The sequence below is a fragment of the Acomys russatus genome, chromosome 16, assembly GCF_903995435.1.
Source record: "Acomys russatus chromosome 16, mAcoRus1.1, whole genome shotgun sequence".
NCBI classification, from domain to species: domain Eukaryota; kingdom Metazoa; phylum Chordata; class Mammalia; order Rodentia; family Muridae; genus Acomys; species Acomys russatus.
In genome coordinates, this window is record NC_067152.1 from 46,070,654 (window position 1) to 46,088,033 (window position 17,380).

The 17,380-nt window shown below is 50.4% G+C and overlaps 1 protein-coding gene across 1 annotated transcript in view; it reads right to left on the reverse strand.

Moving 5' to 3' along the window:
* Window positions 1–716: 716 nt before the first annotated feature.
* Window positions 717–17,380, reverse strand: part of Nploc4 (NPL4 homolog, ubiquitin recognition factor) — a 44,305-nt gene continuing 27,641 nt past the window's right edge. The window contains exons 12-17 of the mRNA XM_051159200.1: window positions 13,455–13,615; window positions 9,200–9,271; window positions 5,990–6,085; window positions 4,457–4,573; window positions 3,041–3,143; window positions 717–1,226 (exon numbers count right to left, since the gene is read on the reverse strand). Of these exons, the coding sequence (XP_051015157.1) occupies window positions 1,069–1,226; window positions 3,041–3,143; window positions 4,457–4,573; window positions 5,990–6,085; window positions 9,200–9,271; window positions 13,455–13,615 (707 nt within the window). The 3' untranslated portion in view covers window positions 717–1,068. The remainder of the gene's footprint in view (window positions 1,227–3,040; window positions 3,144–4,456; window positions 4,574–5,989; window positions 6,086–9,199; window positions 9,272–13,454; window positions 13,616–17,380) is intronic.

Sequence of the window (17,380 nt, forward strand, 5' to 3'; positions counted from 1 at the left end):
GCTCCCAGCAGACACGGCTGGCATGGCCTTCCCCAGGGTGAAGTTCAGCTGACTTAGCTCTCATTAAGGCAAAAGAGGCGTCAAGGTGTCCACATCCTACCTGGGTAAGGGCTGTCACAGCACAGCCACACGGGACCCTCAGAGACCTGTTTGCCTCACAGTGGTCAAATGGGCACCTTTTCTAGGTTTTCTCAATTGCCACAGCACTGTGCAAGAAGGCCACAGTGTAGGGACACCTTGGGTAAAGGAACAGTGCTGGGAGAGGGGACCAGAACCCCAGGACTGGCCCACAGACTTGAAGGGGCTGACTGCCAGGCAAGAGCCGCTACTGCTCTGCTGAGCCCCCATGCTACCAACTGCCAACGTGTGCGGCATGGCAGGAGAGTCTCAGGCACTGAGGTTTGCTTCAGAGGGGAACTGATGGCGGCCCTGCCCAATAACCACCCTCAACACCCAAGAGGGGCTGCACTGAAGGAGGAAAGAAAGCAGAATTAAATCTCTTTCACTCCCACCTGTGCAGTTTTATCTTAAAAACAATAAATAAAAGCTTTCTAAGTGGGAATTACTGGTAACTGCGGATTTCAGGCAGTAAAGGGCAGGGGTGCACTATACTGCAGGTCAGACCAAGGTGGCCACAGCCTGGCCACACATGCTCCCAGAGGGAACAGAGACCGCCAGGAGCCTCCATCGAAAAACTGGGGGAGAGGGGGGGGGGGGGGAGGCAGAAAACAAAAAGCATATAGGGGGGAAAGACGGCTGGGTGACAGCAGCGACCTCTCGGTGTACCCCAGTCCAGGTGATTGTTTGGAGGTGCTCAGTCCCTCCCATATGGCGGGGAGCTGTTAACTAGGTGAGGCAAGTGGGGTGTTCTTGGGCAGGGATGCTCTGCCTTTCCAGTTGGGAGGTTCTGTTCAACCCCAGCACAACAGCTGGGGTTCTTTCTCTTCGAGATCTGCACTGAGAAGCTTCAGTATACCCAGGGACAGCAGGGCAGCTGGCCTCACTGCTCCAGGCCTTACAGATGAGAGAGGGCTGGGCTGGCCAGTCCCACCCAGCAGAGCCAGAGCCCTAGGTCCTGGGGAGGCTGCACATCTCGCAGTGGCCCGTGCCAGGCTGGTTCATGAAGGTGCAGTGCTGGCAGGCCCACATGGCAGAGGTGGCAGCACGAGCAGAGCCCCCGACTGCACCATACTCGTGGAGGCCTGGGAGCTGCACACCAACAGTGCCTGTGGGGTAGAGTGAGGACACATCATTTCTGCACAAAACAGAGATCTCCTGAGAACACCGTGGCAGGGGCAGGGGTGGCTCCAAACTGTGAGCACACCAACTGTTCTGGCTCCAGTCAGCAAGCAGCTCCCCTCCTTGCACTTGAAGCTCGCTCCCTTGTTGCTGGGTATCCCTGTGAGAGGCAGCACAGCCTGAGGTGGCCATCTGACCTCCCTCTCTCCTGGTACAGTTCTAGCAGTGACACGGCTACACCACAGGCCAGATACCTCGTGAGGTCTCCTGAGAAAAGTACACCCACTCGCAAGCAGAGCCATTCCAGGCACTGTGCCCCTGTCTGTGCCTCTCCAAGTGGCCAACAGTCTCCTTCAACTGATACAAGGGTTTCATTTTCAACTTGAACAATTCTCTTTTGTTGTTTGGGCGAGCACTGTCCGCAACTCCAGCCACCCCTCACTGCGTAGCCCACCTCTGGCCAGCTCACCAGGTTTGTGGCTGGTATATGCCTGTGCCCTAGCCCAAAGTCCTGATTCCTGTCTAAAGGAATTTTTGTCTGCTCTGAGATCATAAAGACATAGGTGTGAGTCTCTCTCTCTCTCTCTCTCTTTTTATTTTGGTTTCTTGAGACGGTTTCTGTGTAGCCCTGGCTGACCTGGCTGGGTGTAGGTCCTATTAAACGTCACACCTCTCCTAGGCTGGTCTTCAAATACCACAGTGAGAGCTGTAGTTCTCCGATTTCCCAGCCATCTAGCTCAGCTCAGCACGTGCTGTGACAACCGTTCTTCTCTTCAGTCTGTGGCTCTGACCCTTTGCTCCAAATCACTCATAACTACTTGTCAGGCTACTGGCCTTCATGTCAACACCATGTGGTCTGGGGCACTGAGGCTTCACAGTTCTGCGTGTGGCAGTGCGGCTGCTCCAGCTCTCAGCTTGACTTTCAGAAGGTCTTGGCTTTTCTAGGTTCTCTCTGTCTCTAAATAAATGTAAAAACCTGGTAATTTCATTTTTCTTTTTTAAAAAGTTGTCTGTGGCTGGGCATGGTAGTGGCGCATGCCTTTAATTCTAGAACTCAGGAGGCAGAGGCAGACAGATCTCTGTGAATTTGAGGCCAGCCTGGTCTACAATACGAGTTCCAGAACAGCCAATGTAGTTACACAGAGAAACAGCGCTGGGAAAATAACATCTTACAGGAGGAAAAAGACGGACTCTCCGAGGCTACAGGACAGCGAGCGTCACACCAGCTCTCCTGGTGTCATGGTGGCTCCACTACAAAACAGAAACTAGGTGACTCCACCTAGTACATTCAAGGTGTGCCCAAGTCTTGCCTGTTTTTCCAGATAGGATCGTTGTGTAGCCCTGGCTGCCCTGGAACTTTGTAGAGCAGGCTGCCCTAAAACGCAGAGATCTATCTGCATCTGCCTCCCGAGTGCTGGGGTTGAAGGTGTGCACTGCTGTGTGTGCATAGACTGACAGTCAGACACTGCACTTCGTAGGGTTAGTGCTGGTGAGCACTGGAGCTCTAGCCCTGTCACCTGCTGTCCTGGCAGTGGTTCTGTCACACCATCAAAGTGTGGGGGATGGAAACACATGCGGTGCTCACAGATACCTTTTCAGACCAGGATCTGTCTACAATCACGCAGCTTACAACTCTACAAACCTAAGGATTATGGCCACATCAGCAACCATGACATGTAACCAGGCAAGGAGGGCACCTATGCTTGTCCCTTTGTGCACTCACTCCAAAGAAGTACTGGGCCAGAGGTCCATGTTCTGTGTTCTGACTGTGGCTCCTGGGAGGAGGACTAAGCACACTTACTGCAGAGTTGCTCGATGGTCGCCCACTGTTCAGATTTTTTCCATGTCTGCGCCAGCTCCTCATTTCTGGTCCTCACGGCTTCCAGCAGCAGGCTGATGCTGTCCTGCAAGAAGCCACAAGGAGGGTCTATTTTGCTCTGACTGAGGGAAAAGACTTATTTTTTAAAAAAACATCAATAACATCTTTCAAAGAAGATTGAAAAAAACCGCAGAGGCTGTTTCATTCACTCTAGCTGGGGACTCAGCAGAGGCTGTCCCATTCACTCTAGCTGGGGACTCAGCATGGTGGCCGAGCACTGGCTCAATGTGAAAAGCACAGAGTTTGGTCCCCAGTAAGGAGAGAGAGAAAAGCAGGCATTGAATCTAGACTTAGCTGAAAATGTACTTTCTCCTCAAACAGCCTCAACAACAAGGAAAACAGAAATCAACATCCCTGGGTCCTGGAGGCAGGCAGTGGACAGGAGCCTAAGTCATAAGACCTGCCCGCACCTCATAATGTGCCCTCTGCTCTTCCTCTTCTCCACTGTACCTGAAAACTAACTGTGGACTTTGAGTCAACATACAGAGACGTCTCTACAGTGCGACTCACCACTATCAGGGAAAACAGCCATGCTGGATAGAAAGTTGGTCTTGATGTAGACAGCCCCTTCCGTACCTTGTATTCAGATGGCAGGGCTGACCCTGAATCCAGAGACACTCATGTAGAGTGTTACCCTGGGTGGTAAGCATGCCGCCCAGACCTAGGTGTGTGTACCTACTATGTATGTACACCCAGCAAGATAAAAGAGCTGCTGGGCAGGAGAACCCTGGAAGGAGGGCTCCCTTTTGTCTCCCTTACGGAAGGAGGCTCAGTTAGTGTGGTGTGATCAAGTTCAGAAAGACGTTTCCTATCTCCTTGGCATTCTGTGGATCACGTGCAAAGAAAAGCCGTGGAAAGGACACTCGCACTGTGGATGCCACTAACACACAGGCGTCCTGGTGGGACCTGGTGCCCTATGCTGTGCAGAGAGCATCTCCCATCTGCAAAAACACTCAAGGTCACATGGGCTTATGGCCTATCTTAAAAATGATAATTGTGCAATGGTCTGTGTAGGACCAGGAAGCTGGTGAAACCTGGGCTCAGGCCATTACCAGCTCATCAGGTGAGCGGTATCAGGAAACAGCAGGGGCCCTGCTTTGAGCACGGATGGATCCCTCAGGCTCCAGGCTCCTCTGCTCTCCAGGTGATTGTCAATGACCAAACTGTCCTTCACCACAAAGGCTAAAGGTGAACGCTCTCCATCTCCCATGAAGGTCTCCTGTGAGGTGCTGGGCCTGCACATTCTCACACACTGGGCGTGAGGCAGCCATCGCTTGACACAAAGCTTCACACCAGCCCCAGGGATCTGAGCAAAGGAAGCAGGCAGCAGGCTGGTACCTGCAGTGGCATGACTTCATTGGTGACCAGAAACAGCAACAGATGAAAGTCGGAGATGGTATCCAAGAACACGGACGAGGTATTCTGGGACAAATAGGTGGCCAAACTGTGGAAGTCCTGGGGAAAGAGGAAAATAATAATTTTTCATCACAAATCCCTAGTAGTAAAAAAAAAAAAGAGTGCCAAGTCCTACTAAACATATACACACTGTCCTGTTTCAGAGACCATCAAGAGACTCCAGAAGAGGTGCAGAGAGCTGGAGGGCTGACGTGACTCTCCAGCCCAAGGGAAGCCCTTGCATACCTGATCCAGGTATATAAGGAGATTTGTTGTTGTTTTTGTTTTTCGAGACAGGGTTTCTCTGTGTAGCCTTGGCTGTCCTGGACTCCTTTTGTAGGCCAGGCTGGCCTGGAACTCACAGAGATTCACCTCCCTCTGCCTTCCAAGTTCTAGGAGCCCGGCTGAGGCAGGTGTTTAAGTGGATTCAGATCCAAGACATTGGTCAGATAAGCAGAAAACACCCCTCTACCTACCCTGGCTGTCTAGGAACTTATTGTATGTAACAAGCTAACTTTGAAATTACAGAGATCTGTCTACCTCTGCTGCCAAGCGCTGGGATTTAAGGCATACACGACTACCGCCTGGCAAGGGCAGCTTCTAAACACCTAGACACCATGGGCATCTCAAAGGTCTACCAAGTAACTGACACTGTCCTGCACCCGTAAGTATCTCACGTCCCTGGACAGACACGCTGTGAGGAACCACACCAGAAGTAAATGTTACAGCTATTCCTCCCAATCCATATTCTGAAACACCGGCACCAAACCACACCCTAAAAACAGGTAAGGTCACACACTTTGCATACTAAGCAGTACTGGCAACTCAGGTCTGGTTGGCTCTGCAGCTAAAGCAAAGGAAAGGGTGGGAGGTAAGTGCAACAGAGCCCAGCAGCACTACATGGGGCCTGACAGACCCTAACAAGCCCAGAGACGGTAAAGGTCAGGCAGACCTACAGCAAGCGAGGCCGTTTGCACTGCTATTGCATGGGACCGTTAACCCGCAACCAGAGAAAGCTCAGAAACAACAAAAGCGATGAAGAGAATGGCAACAGCCCTGGCAAGCCTGCAGGCGGAGGCTCCAGAGGGTTAAAGATGGTAAAGAAAGGGCACCCACGAGGCCAGGACACCCAGAGCAGGGCCTCATGGGACTTTTCAGCTAATCAATCAGGGGAGTGTGAAAATGTGATTTTTTGGGAAAATCAGACCAGTGTTAGATAAACAATTAGAAGTTCCTTTAAGGGGCTGGAGAGATGGCCCAGAGGTTAAGAGCACTGCCTGCTTCTCCAAAGGTCCCAAGTTCAATTCCCAGAACCACATAGTGGCTCACAACCATCTATAATGAGAACCAGATGCCGTCTGTTGTGCAGGTGTACATGCAGGCAGAACACTGTGTATATAATAAATAAGTAAATAAATAAGTCTTTTTTAAAAAGGGAAGTTCCTTTAAATTCTGTCTCTAAGACAAAGAGCTTACCTGTGTTTCACCCAGTACATCCCGGTTTTCAATAGGAAACGGATTTGGTGAAATAGAAAAAGTGTAAACTGGATCCTTGGGGAAGGTGGTTGTGATCTAAAAGAACAACAAAAACCAAGACTGTGACAGTGCCAGACGCACAGCGGCACGCCTGCCTGTGCAAGCAGCTCAAACACAAACAGCCACCCGAAGCCTGTGAGCTGTGCTGAAGGGAACAGCCACCTCAAATAATGAAACGCAGACCCCAGAAACAAACTAAGAAAGGGCATGTGTCTTTTTTGTTTGGTTGGTTTTCAAGAAGATGTTTCTCTGTGTAGCCCTGGCTGTCCTGAACCTTGCTCTGTAGACAGGCTGGCCTCAAACTCACAGCGATCTGCCTGCCTCTGCTTCCCTACTGCTGGGATTAAAGGTGTGCACCACCACCCCCAGCAACTGTTGCTTTTTGTTTTGTTTTGGTTTTTTGTTTTTTGAGACAGGGTTTCTCTGTGTAGCCTTGGCTGTCCTGAAACTTGCTCTGTAGAGCAGGCTGTCCTCGAATTCACAGCGATCTGCCTGCCTCTGCCTCCAAGTACTGGGATTAAAGGCGTGCCACCACTCCGGGCAACTGCTATCTTAAGAGTGAGCGAGCGCGCGCCTCCCAGCACCTCCTGGCTGTTTAGTGGCTGCAGTAGCAGCAGGTCAGCAGAGCTTGTAGCACTGTGCTCACTTTGCTACAGATGCAAAGGGTCAAACAAGGGAACCACAGGAAGGAATGGAGAAGCAGGAGGCAGACTAGAGGCTCAAGGCAAAGGTGTGGAGCCGGCCAGTGTGGGCCTGAGAGGCGCTGTGGGCACCTCCAAGAGGCCAGTCTGTGAGACCCACAATTGTGCAGGCAGGGCTGAGAGTCATGGCAGCTGTTTCTCTCCAAGGTGAGGGAACTGAAAACTTCCTACCGAAGCTAAGCAAATCTTTCCTTTGACCCCAGCATGCTTTAGTTAACGGCACAGGGCATTTTAAATCTAACAGATAATCAATAGAAGCCTTAGGGTCACTGGCGAACGTGCAGGAATCAATACAAACACAGGTTTTATTCGTCTTGGCAGAGGCCCCTCCCCTACCAAAACACCTATTGCAAATTACCAGCCCGGTTCTTTCTCCTGCCCCTGACACCAGCACCAGGTCACACTCCTTCCTGGTACAGGGCAGCTATTCTGACCCCTGTGGACTGTTTGTTCTGGTGGCTGTGATCTGTTTCCATGTCAGCAAAGGCAGCAGGCTGTTTCTGGATGCAGAGTGGCACTGTCAGCACTGGGTAAGGATGAGCTGAACCATCACGCGCATCACAGACGGCTGGTCCTTTGTAGGTGAGGTCTTGTGGTAGTTACCATCTAACCAGGAGCAGCTCCAGGTGAGCCCTGAGCACTGCCACACGAGCTCTAGCTGTGTCTGCACACTACACAGGGGCACAGCTAAGCGCTCAGAAGAGCCTAGGGATGCTCACATCTCTTCTTTTGGGATAGCACAGACAGGAGATCCCAACTAAGGGAGAAGCTATCTCAAAATAACGAAAACTCAAACAGAAAGAGAAGGGTGTGGCTCAGCGGCAGCAAGTGCAAGGCCTCGCGTCCACCTCCACAGGGGAGGGAGGGGGCTCTTTCTTCAACCTGCAAAGAGACCCTGGGCAGCAGCACGGTCAAAGTCGGCCCTGCTCCAGAATCCAACCCCTCTTCAAGTACTTAAGGCCAACCCTGCTCACACTGTCCCAAACTCACACTTTCACTGTGTGAACAGCTGTGATAGGGGTGTCCCACTCTCAAATAAAGGAACAGCAGATAGCTAAGTGGGGTGGCTTGTGCCTTTAAACCACAATTTAGGAGGCAGAAGCAGATTGACCCCTATGAATCTGAGGCCACACTGTGAGTACCAGAACAGCCAGGGCTACCTACAGGAGACCCTGTAACAAGAACCAAAAACAAACAAAAAACCCTAAAATACAAAAAGCAACAAACAAACAAAAACAACAAAAACCCAACAGATGGGCTGGGCATGGTAGTTCCTATCTCTAACTGAAGCCCTGAAGAGGCAGTGGTAAGATTACAAGTTTGAAGGCAGTGGGGGCCACACTGCAAGACCCTGTCTTTTAAAGGGGGCTGGGAGGTGGCAGGGAGGAGTAGGTAGACTGCCCTGGTCCAGATCTACACTATCTGGCCCCAGGGAAAGAGCGCAGCGGCACTCTTTGGGCGCCTACTCTAGGGCTCTCCCAGTCCCCCTCCCCCTCCCTCCTTCCAGGCCTCATTTTCACGGGGACGGAAACGTGGGTGCTGTAGGACTGTTCCTCAGTGACCCAGTGCTGTTGCAGGTGAGGGAGGTGCTGCAGGGTGCAGGGAGAGCTTAGGAGCTCACTCTAAATCATGCGGACTCCTCCAGTCTGCTTTCATCTTAATTACACCCCAGGGAGTGTGAAAACAGATGCCTTCCTGGCCTCAGTAATACATATGTCCTCAGGAGCTGTCAACTGAAATGGAGCATCAGTGGGTGAGGCCAGGGGGACTCACTGCTACAAATGCAATGATATTTTACTGCCCAAGTCTCACACCTATCCTAAGTCTAAGCACAGACTGAACAGATACCCTGGCACAGCAGTAATGTGGAAATGAGGCGGCCCCAGCCCTCTGGACAAGCAATAATGCCACAGCTGCTGTGAAGGCATCACTTTGTCCTGCAATACTCACTGCCCTGTGGCCAATGGCATGTGTGTGCCTCTGTGACCATCAAATTCCTCAGAAAGAAATAGAGATTCTGAGAAGATGAAGCAGAGGCAGCTCTTCTTACCTCCTGGAGGTCTGCCCAGAAACAAACGGGTCCTCACTCCTCACAGACACTAAGTTGTAGATGTCTGCCCAGGAAAGTCGATGGAGTGGTGCCCAGGCCGACCAACACCTGCACCTCCTGGGCAGTGGGGAGCTACCAGCCAAGTCCATATATACAGAACTGTTCAGATACCCTTGCAGGGGCCACAGGCTGGAACTAGAGGCAGGTGTCCTTTGTACTTTAACAGGAGGAAAGTTAATCCCTAGGCTGTTTAAACTGTGCAGATTCTAAAAACATGGGAATTGATAATCAAGACTCAAACCTCCCTGGCTCCTTCGCTCAAGTGGCCAGCACCCTGGTTCCTGGCCTTCCGGGGTCAGTGGCCACAGCCTGTGAGTCAGAATACGGAGGCGTACTTACATCTATGATCAGATACTCCACAGGCAGGGGGCGGGCCAGCTGCGTGATCTCATTGCCAAACTTGTCTATGTCCTGAAACGATCCAAGGGCAACACAGGTGAGCGAAGGTGACCATGACAGTGCTCTTTTCACACTAGTATTCCAGCTTTTAAGTTATTGTTATTTTATTTTTCACTATGTTGAGACAGGCTGACTTGGATGGAACTTACTAGGTGAACCACGTTGGCACTGAACTTGGACAATCCTAACTGTCTTGCCAGGGCTGGAATCATAGGTGCACATCTCTATGCACAGCTCTGTTAAGATATTATGATTTGCTGGGCATGGTGGCGCACGCCTTTACTCCCAGCACTCGGGAGGCAGAGGCGGGCGGATCTCTGTGAGTTCAAGGCCAGCCTGGTCTACAAAGTGAGTCCAGGACAGCCAGGGCTACACAGAGAAACCTGGTCTCAAAAATACAAAACAACAACAAAAAGAAAAAAAGAAAGAAAAACCAAAATAAAAAACAAAAACCAGCCCGGCCTGGTGGCATACACCTTTAATCCCAGCACTTGGGAGGCAGAGGCAGATGGATTTCTGTGAGTTCGAGGTCAGCCTGGTCTACAAAGAGAGTCCAGGAGGGTTCTGAAGCAGCTTGTGGCTGATGTGTGTGATCCTTACTGCCAGGACCTGTGAGTCCAGAGCAGCCAGGACTACAACAGAAACCCTTACAACAAAACAAAACAAACAAACAAAAAATTCCAGTACATACACAAAATAAAAACATGTACAAAAAAGTACACACGCACACACACACACACACACACACACACACACACCCCCAATATGTCGGAGTCCAAAAATGTTTTGTCAGATGCACAAAACATTAAGTTTAATTATGGGGGAAAATGGCCAACATATGTTCATTAATCATAAAATGACATTTAGATCTGATTTATGTCAAACATGCTGAGTTCAAATCATCACTTAGCATTATGAATCATTCATTGAGCTGTATATAAATGTGTCCATAATTTCTTTTTTGTTGTTGTTTTTTTGTTTTGTTTTTCGAGACAGGGTCTCTCTGTGTAGCTTTGGCTGTCCTGGACTCACTTTGTAGACCAGGCTGGCCTCGAACTCACAGTGATCCGCCTGCTGGGATTAAAGGCGTGCGCCACCACACCCGGCTCATAATTTCTAATTATAGATCCTTACATAAAAGTTTGTTTATTGAAGCCCTCAGACCCAAACAGTTTCCCAACCCTATGTTCCCAAGGTGTGTCATAAGGCCACTCTCAGCACATCACACCTTTCAGGGACCTCAGAGAGATGATCACATGGCAATCTGTTCCCAAGTTTCAACAAAGCTCTGCCATACCGGGAAAGCAGGCCCAAGTGCACGTAGGGCCCCGTATCAATTTATGCAACGCCTATGTGAGAAGTGTGGGCTTAAGTGCATCTTCACGGAGAACAAGGAGATAATCATGCCCCTGCAGCAGCGTCCAGGCTCTGCCTGCTCCCTGTAAGAGTGATGGCCTTCCCCTGACCTGAGCAAGGGTCGCCTGTCCCTCCTACACATGAGGTCACAGGGCAAGGATGGTTTCCATGTTCTGTGCTTCTGCTATGTCTGACAGCAGTCCAGAGATGTGGGCCTACTGAGGGGGTCTTGGGCCTCTGAAGAGACAGTTTCTTGATGGGGTCAGGGGAGGAGGCAGGAATCAAACTCAATCAAACTAAATCACCTTTTCCAAAAATACATGCTTGCCCCTACAAGAAATAACCTGCAACAACTCACACATAATTAGCCCATCTGGAATTCATCTTCAAACCTAATTAAGCTCTAATATGCAGAAACATTTTTCCAGCACCTGTTCACTTTAATCCTCCCCTCCAGGGGATTTTTCTGTTAAAAGCCCCCACCCTTTCTTTGTGTTATGCTGGTCTCGTTCAAATTTAACTACCCAACTGTACCTTTTCTGCTCACCATGAAAACAAAGGTGTTGTAGCCTCATCTTTCCCCTGGGGAAACAGGTAACCTCTCCCCCAGGTCCTCACTCAAAAGCCTTTGCCAGCCAATCTCTAGCCCTGCACACCATTTTAAAGGCAATTACTTTTTATGGGCTTTAGCAAATGTCAGACAGAATACACTAGGAGGAAGACATCTTAACTCTAAGTTTGACAGTTGCCGAAGCGTCAGCAGCTTTATCTACACCTGGAGGAGGACAGGGCAGAGTGAAATCACAGTCCGCAGCCTCCTGCCCATGCAGGCCGTGTCTGTGCACACTGGCGCCATGGTCTTGACATGAAAAAGAAACAGACACTGAAACGTTTGCTGTCTCCCAGCTAACACAGGCTTTGTGGCTTGCTGAGACTCACTGACCAGCTGGTACCACGCTGCTCTAGAGAAGGTGGGGGAGCACTAGCACGCTGCTGCTCCATTTACAGTGGTGGGACAGGTCACCAGCAGCACCGACCTGAGAAGCACCAGAGCACAGGATCGTGTGGGACAGAGAGCCTGTCTCCACAATCCTCCCAGAACATCTGCAGGATGCCTGCCAGAGGCAACACACAGTGCTTCTCAGGCACTTGTCAGGTTGGATTCTGCATGTCCTGTCCTTGTCCCCAGTGCATGAGAAATGATAAGTTCCAATAACTGGCTGACCCAAGATTTAGCAGAGAGTAGAGCTAGAGAAATGGCAGAGGCAGCCGGGCGTGGTGGCGCACGCCTTTAATCCCAGCACTCGGGAGGCAGAGGCAGGCGAATCGCTGTGAGTTCGAGGACAGCCTGGTCTACAAAGTGAGTCCAGGATGGCCAAGGCTACACAGAGAGACCCTGTCTCGAAAAACCAAAAAAGAAAAAACAAAACGAAAAATGTATCAGTTCGGCCTAAGATGGCTAATAAAAGACATAGAGTCTGAAGTGTAGGTTAAAGCTGCCAGCACTACTAAACTAGTACAAATCTACTCCTAAACTACGTCAAACAAGCTACTCTAAGCTGGTATATTATACGTTCACCCCAAGCCTTTGCCACTGTGGGGCTCCTCCGGCCATTCGCTCCCTCAGTCCTCCTCAGCAGTCAACTGGGCCCCTTCTCAGCTGCCTATCCTATCTCCACAAAGGCCCGCCTTCCACTTCCTGTCCTTCTGCCCAGCTTATTGGCTAAACAGCGCTTTATTGACAGTCGTTACATCCACTCAAGACATCCCTTCAAACCTGGGTTCAGGTCCAAGTACCCACATGGTGGCTGACAACCATCTGTAACTCCAGTTGCCAGGGATCTGATGTCCTCTTCTGGACACCATGGGCACTGTACACACATGGTACACAGACATACTTGCAAGCAAAACATTTAAGCACATAAATAGTGCTAAGTGTGGTGCTGTGCACCTTTAACTCCAGTTCTCAGGAGAGGTAACCGTATCTCTGTAAGATTGAGGCCAGCCTGGTCTGACACTGACAGCATACATTCTGAGACCCTGCCCTGTCCCCCTCCAAACACACACAAAGGCAGAGGGCAGGACACAGCATTGGTGTGTCCACACAGACGGCGGCGGTAAGACTGACCGAAGGCGTCAACAGTGACCGTGAGGAGAGCCAGTCCTAAGAGAAATCAGTCCAACTGTTCCAAAAAGGACAGACAAGGACATCAGACAAAAACCTTGTCCTCTCAAGCCACACTGCCATGTGCAGTCTGAGCTCACTGAGCAGCTGGCTGTGGCTGCAGGCTCTGCTGAGGAGACAAGCTCTGCCGTCGCTGCCTGCCTTATCTGGCTGCGGTAGTCCTGTCTGTTGCTGTTTGCTCTTACTCGGAGGCCGCACTCAAGGAGATAGTGCCCTGCCCAGGATTTCTGATGGAACTCCAGCTCACTGAAGCAAGAGGCTTCCCCAGTCAGTTTCTGCTGGTGTCTTTAAGCCTCTGTCTGATTTGATGATGTTTCCTTCCTACTGTTATTTGTTCTTTTTCTTAGAAGCCTCACATCAAAAAGCTGAATAACTAGAGCAGGCAGAATTCTAACAACGGTCCAAATGGCTCATCTCTACAAAACAGAAGTAGCTGCAGTGCTCAGATTTGGTGTAATGCACCCAAACCTAAAACGCCTGGTTCCTTATCTGGCCACACCCTACAATGGCATCCAAGTTCCAGGATGCAGCAGACCCACAAGCTGGGTTCTAAAACACAATGGCGGGCACACAGGTACCACTTCAAAGTATAGCAAGATCGCAAGAGTCTAAGACAGACCCACATTTGTTATTTTCGCTCTGTTGTCTTTTTACCTTGTAGAACACATCAGGAACATACTGCTCACTGCTGGACTCCTTGGCATAGCCCAGCTCAGGGGCATCCTTACAAGGCAGAAGACATTCATCTCGGACCAGTGCCATGCACTGATTGGATACCTGGTACCCTTCAAAGTGAACCTGGTTGTCCGGACCACCTGTAAGAAAGAAGACTTTTAAGAGACTCTACCAAAGGATGATCAGACGCGTCCCATGTCACCTCTCTGGAGGGTGGCTAAAGCACAAGCCTTGGACACTGGGCACACAGGACAGGCTGCCCTGCCTGTCCCCGAGCTGGGTTTCTTGCTGTTAGAACTCACACACTCTGAGGACAGACACTGTCCTGAACCAACAGCGTTAGCGCCTGAGTGAGGAGGGACAGGACAACAGAGTCCTTTGGAAGCAGAGGTAGGGAAGCCCCGGTGTGGGGTAACAAGAATGCCTGCAATCCTAGCCTTTGGAGACAGAGGCAGGAGGATCAGAAGTTCGAGGTCATCCTCTGCTACATAGCAAATTCAGGGCCAGCGTAGGCATCATGACAATGTCTCAAACAAATAAACAAAAAACCCAGAACCAAAATAGGCTCAGCCATACAAGTCTGAAAGCTGGCCTGAGTTTGAGACCTACAACCCACAGAGAAAAGAGGAGAGAAATGCCTCCCAGATGTGCATCACAGTGTTCCCAGGAGTGTATGAGCCGCCCTTCTCCCCAAATAACAGAAAGAAGAAGATGATCCTAACTCACAAATCACACATGCACCACTGTCCAGATTACAGAAGCCTATGTGGTCCTATCAAGTCAGTGCCCCAGCACCTCAGAAGTGAATACCTGGACCCTGGCCAGACACAGGGCACTCTAAGAGTCTCCCACACTACTGATGCAGACACTGCTCTGTGGCACCTCCATAAAGACCTAACACCAACGGAGCTAGAGAAACACAGCATTAAGTTTGATTCCTAGAACCCACGTGACAGAATAGAATCGACCCCTGCAAGTTGTCCTCCTGCCTCTGCATGCATCCCATAGCACACACGCACAGGACACACACAATAAATACAATTGTAATGAAATTACATACTTGTAACCCTGTAATTTATAATAAGATGTGACCCAAGAGCCACCCAGCCAGTAACACTGGACCCTGAAATTAGGAGGGAGAGGCTGTGACCAGGGCAGCTGGGTAGGTGTAAGCCCAGGATCAGGCTGCACAGGGGCAGCTCCAATGTGTTCTTCTATAGCTCTGGAGGGTTAGTGCTCCCATCTCTACTTCAGTCTCAAACACTTGCAAGTCAACAAGGAGACTCGGTCCACCTGTTTTTAACACACGCCTGACGCAGACCGGAGAGCATGGTCAGAAAAGGTGGAAGGTGAAGGAAGAGCTGGCCTGAGTGGCCCGACCTGCACACTCAAGGCCGAGTGCAGCTGACGACCCACAAGGCCCCACATCTGACTGCGCTCACTGGCACAGACTATAGCTGCAGGGAGGTGGGAGGCCACCATATGCACAGCTACTTACTCAGGGGACTGCAGACTGGAAGCTGGTTTTCAGATCAGGCAGGTCATTAGGGAGATAAACGCTCAGTGGGAAGAGAATGGTGAATAGTGTCTATAAATACGAGATTGTTAAAAAGAAAAGCAGCACCAGAAACCAGGTGTGGTGATGCATGCTTCTAATTTCAGTACACGTAAGGTGAAAGAGAGAGGATTGGCAGTTTAAAGCTGGCCTGGATGGCATGAGACCCTCCCCTCTCCACGCTGCCCTCCAGGGGCTCAGGATGTAGCTCAGTAGATCAGCAAGCTTGAGGCCCTGAGTTCAATCACAGTATCACAAAGACAGCTGTAAGGGAGTAATGCTGGCCCACACAGACAGTCTCTCAAAGTAACTCAGCTACACACATATTCCCTTCCCAAGAGAGAAGAGACACACACCCACACACCCACATGGCTCACTCTCTTTCAGCAAACCTCACAAATGCTGAGGGTGTTGAGGAGTCTGGGGCAAGGTAACTTTCACTCCCTGCACAAAGCACCTGCTAGGAAGCCCACACACAAACCGTAGCACACGCTGGGGAGTAACATTGACAGAAAGAACTGAGCTGCCTTGAGCCTGAGGTCTTTAGAAAGTCATTTTTATAGCCTAGGAGCCAAACGTGTAACCAATAATGAAGACCCCACGTGTGCTATGGCTTTCACTTAAGCAAACCACCACACCTATCTGAGCAGGCAGGGATGCCCTGCAGGCAACGGCCAGAAGCCGCCCTGGGTGCCTAGCCGCCAGGCCCCAGCCCCGTACAGGAGGGAACAACTCCTAGGATGTTATCTGTAGGCATGCAGCCTCACAATGTCCTCGCCAATAAGTGATATGGGGCCGCAGCAGCTGCCTTTCCCAGCACCTTTAAAGGACACCACTTGCCCTTGGCCAAAGACCCTACATGCTGGAGGAAAGAGGATACTTTGCTTGGAGTTAGGAAACAGGTGTTGGACCGGGCATGGTGGCGCACTGCTTTAATCCCAGCACTCAGGAGGCAGAGGCAGGTGGATCTCTGTGAGTTCGAGGCCAGCCTGGTGTACAAAGCGAGTCCGGGACAGCTAAGGCTACACAGAGAAACCCTGTCTGAAAAAACAAAAACAAAAAACAAAAAAAGAAAAAAACAGGTGTCGGGCTGGAGAGATGGCTCAGAGAGGTTCAGAGCACTGACTGCTTTTCCAGAGGTCCTGAGTTCAATTCCCAGCAGCGACATGGTGGCTCACAGCCATCTATAATGTGATCTGATGCCCTCTTCAGGCCTGCAGGGGTACATGCAGGCTGAGTACTGTATACATAATAAATAAATAAATCTTTAAAAAGAAAGAAAACAGGTGTCACAGCTATGGTAACTAAGACCCTGGATTAGGATCTGCAGCACTGTAAAAAGGCCATTCTTCAGCCAGTGTCCCACCTGGAGAGGAAGATGATAAGACCAGACACCAAAAGGGCAACTCACAGCCAAGCAAAAGCAGGCTGACTGCAGATCTTACTGCAGATGAGGTCAGGTGCTGCATCACAGTGCCAGATCCTTTAAGAGCAGATTCTGGAGACAAAAACGTCATGGATTATCTGATTTCCAAACTCTCAACAAGCAATGTGACTCAATAATTGAAGGTGGCAGTCTCTAAACTACTTATAATTCTAAAAGGGTGCCAGTTCTTTTGGCCCATGGGACAATTTCCCCCATAGAAACAGTAAGCCCAAACAGGAGCCCCAAACAGCCATTCTCAGTGGAGGTGAAGGTTCTGGAGTCCCTGAAGGTGTTTCCGGCTGCTTCAGTGAGGGCACCGGCAGGTTCTGTGGGATGAATACCCTGGGCACCCTGCCAGACTAAGAACTGTTCCACATGCCCACCCCTACACGCTCCTGTGGGCAAATCCCTTTTTCTATTATGACCCAAGGTGAGAATCAGGGTTACTTTATAAACCACATGACTATATCCTGAGGTCTCCAGCACCACAGACCGTGAAGGAAGCAAAAGCTCAGCCTGAGCAAGAGAAAGCACAAGGCACCTCAGGGTAGAGGCTGTGTCGGGCCCTAACCTTAGCCTATACTTCCACCCCCTTTAGCTCTCAACCCCAGCAACAATGTAGGAAAATATGTTGGCAATCTGTCCTGCAGCAATGAACGTGCTTCCATTATCATCGTGCTCTCACTACCCAAAGAATGTGCACTCAGAAGGGGGGGGGCACCCGTCAATCTAAATAGGCCACAGTCCCACTTAGGAAAGGCAAGCATGCTAGCATTTAGGAAGGCTTAAAAATCCCGAGTCTCTTGAAACAGAAACCTAATGGAACAGAGAGTTGATCTAGGCCCCTGATCGGGCAGCGTGCTGGGTAAGGGCATTCTAAGAACAAAAGGAAGTCTGAACTAGGATCCTGAGTGCAGACTGCGT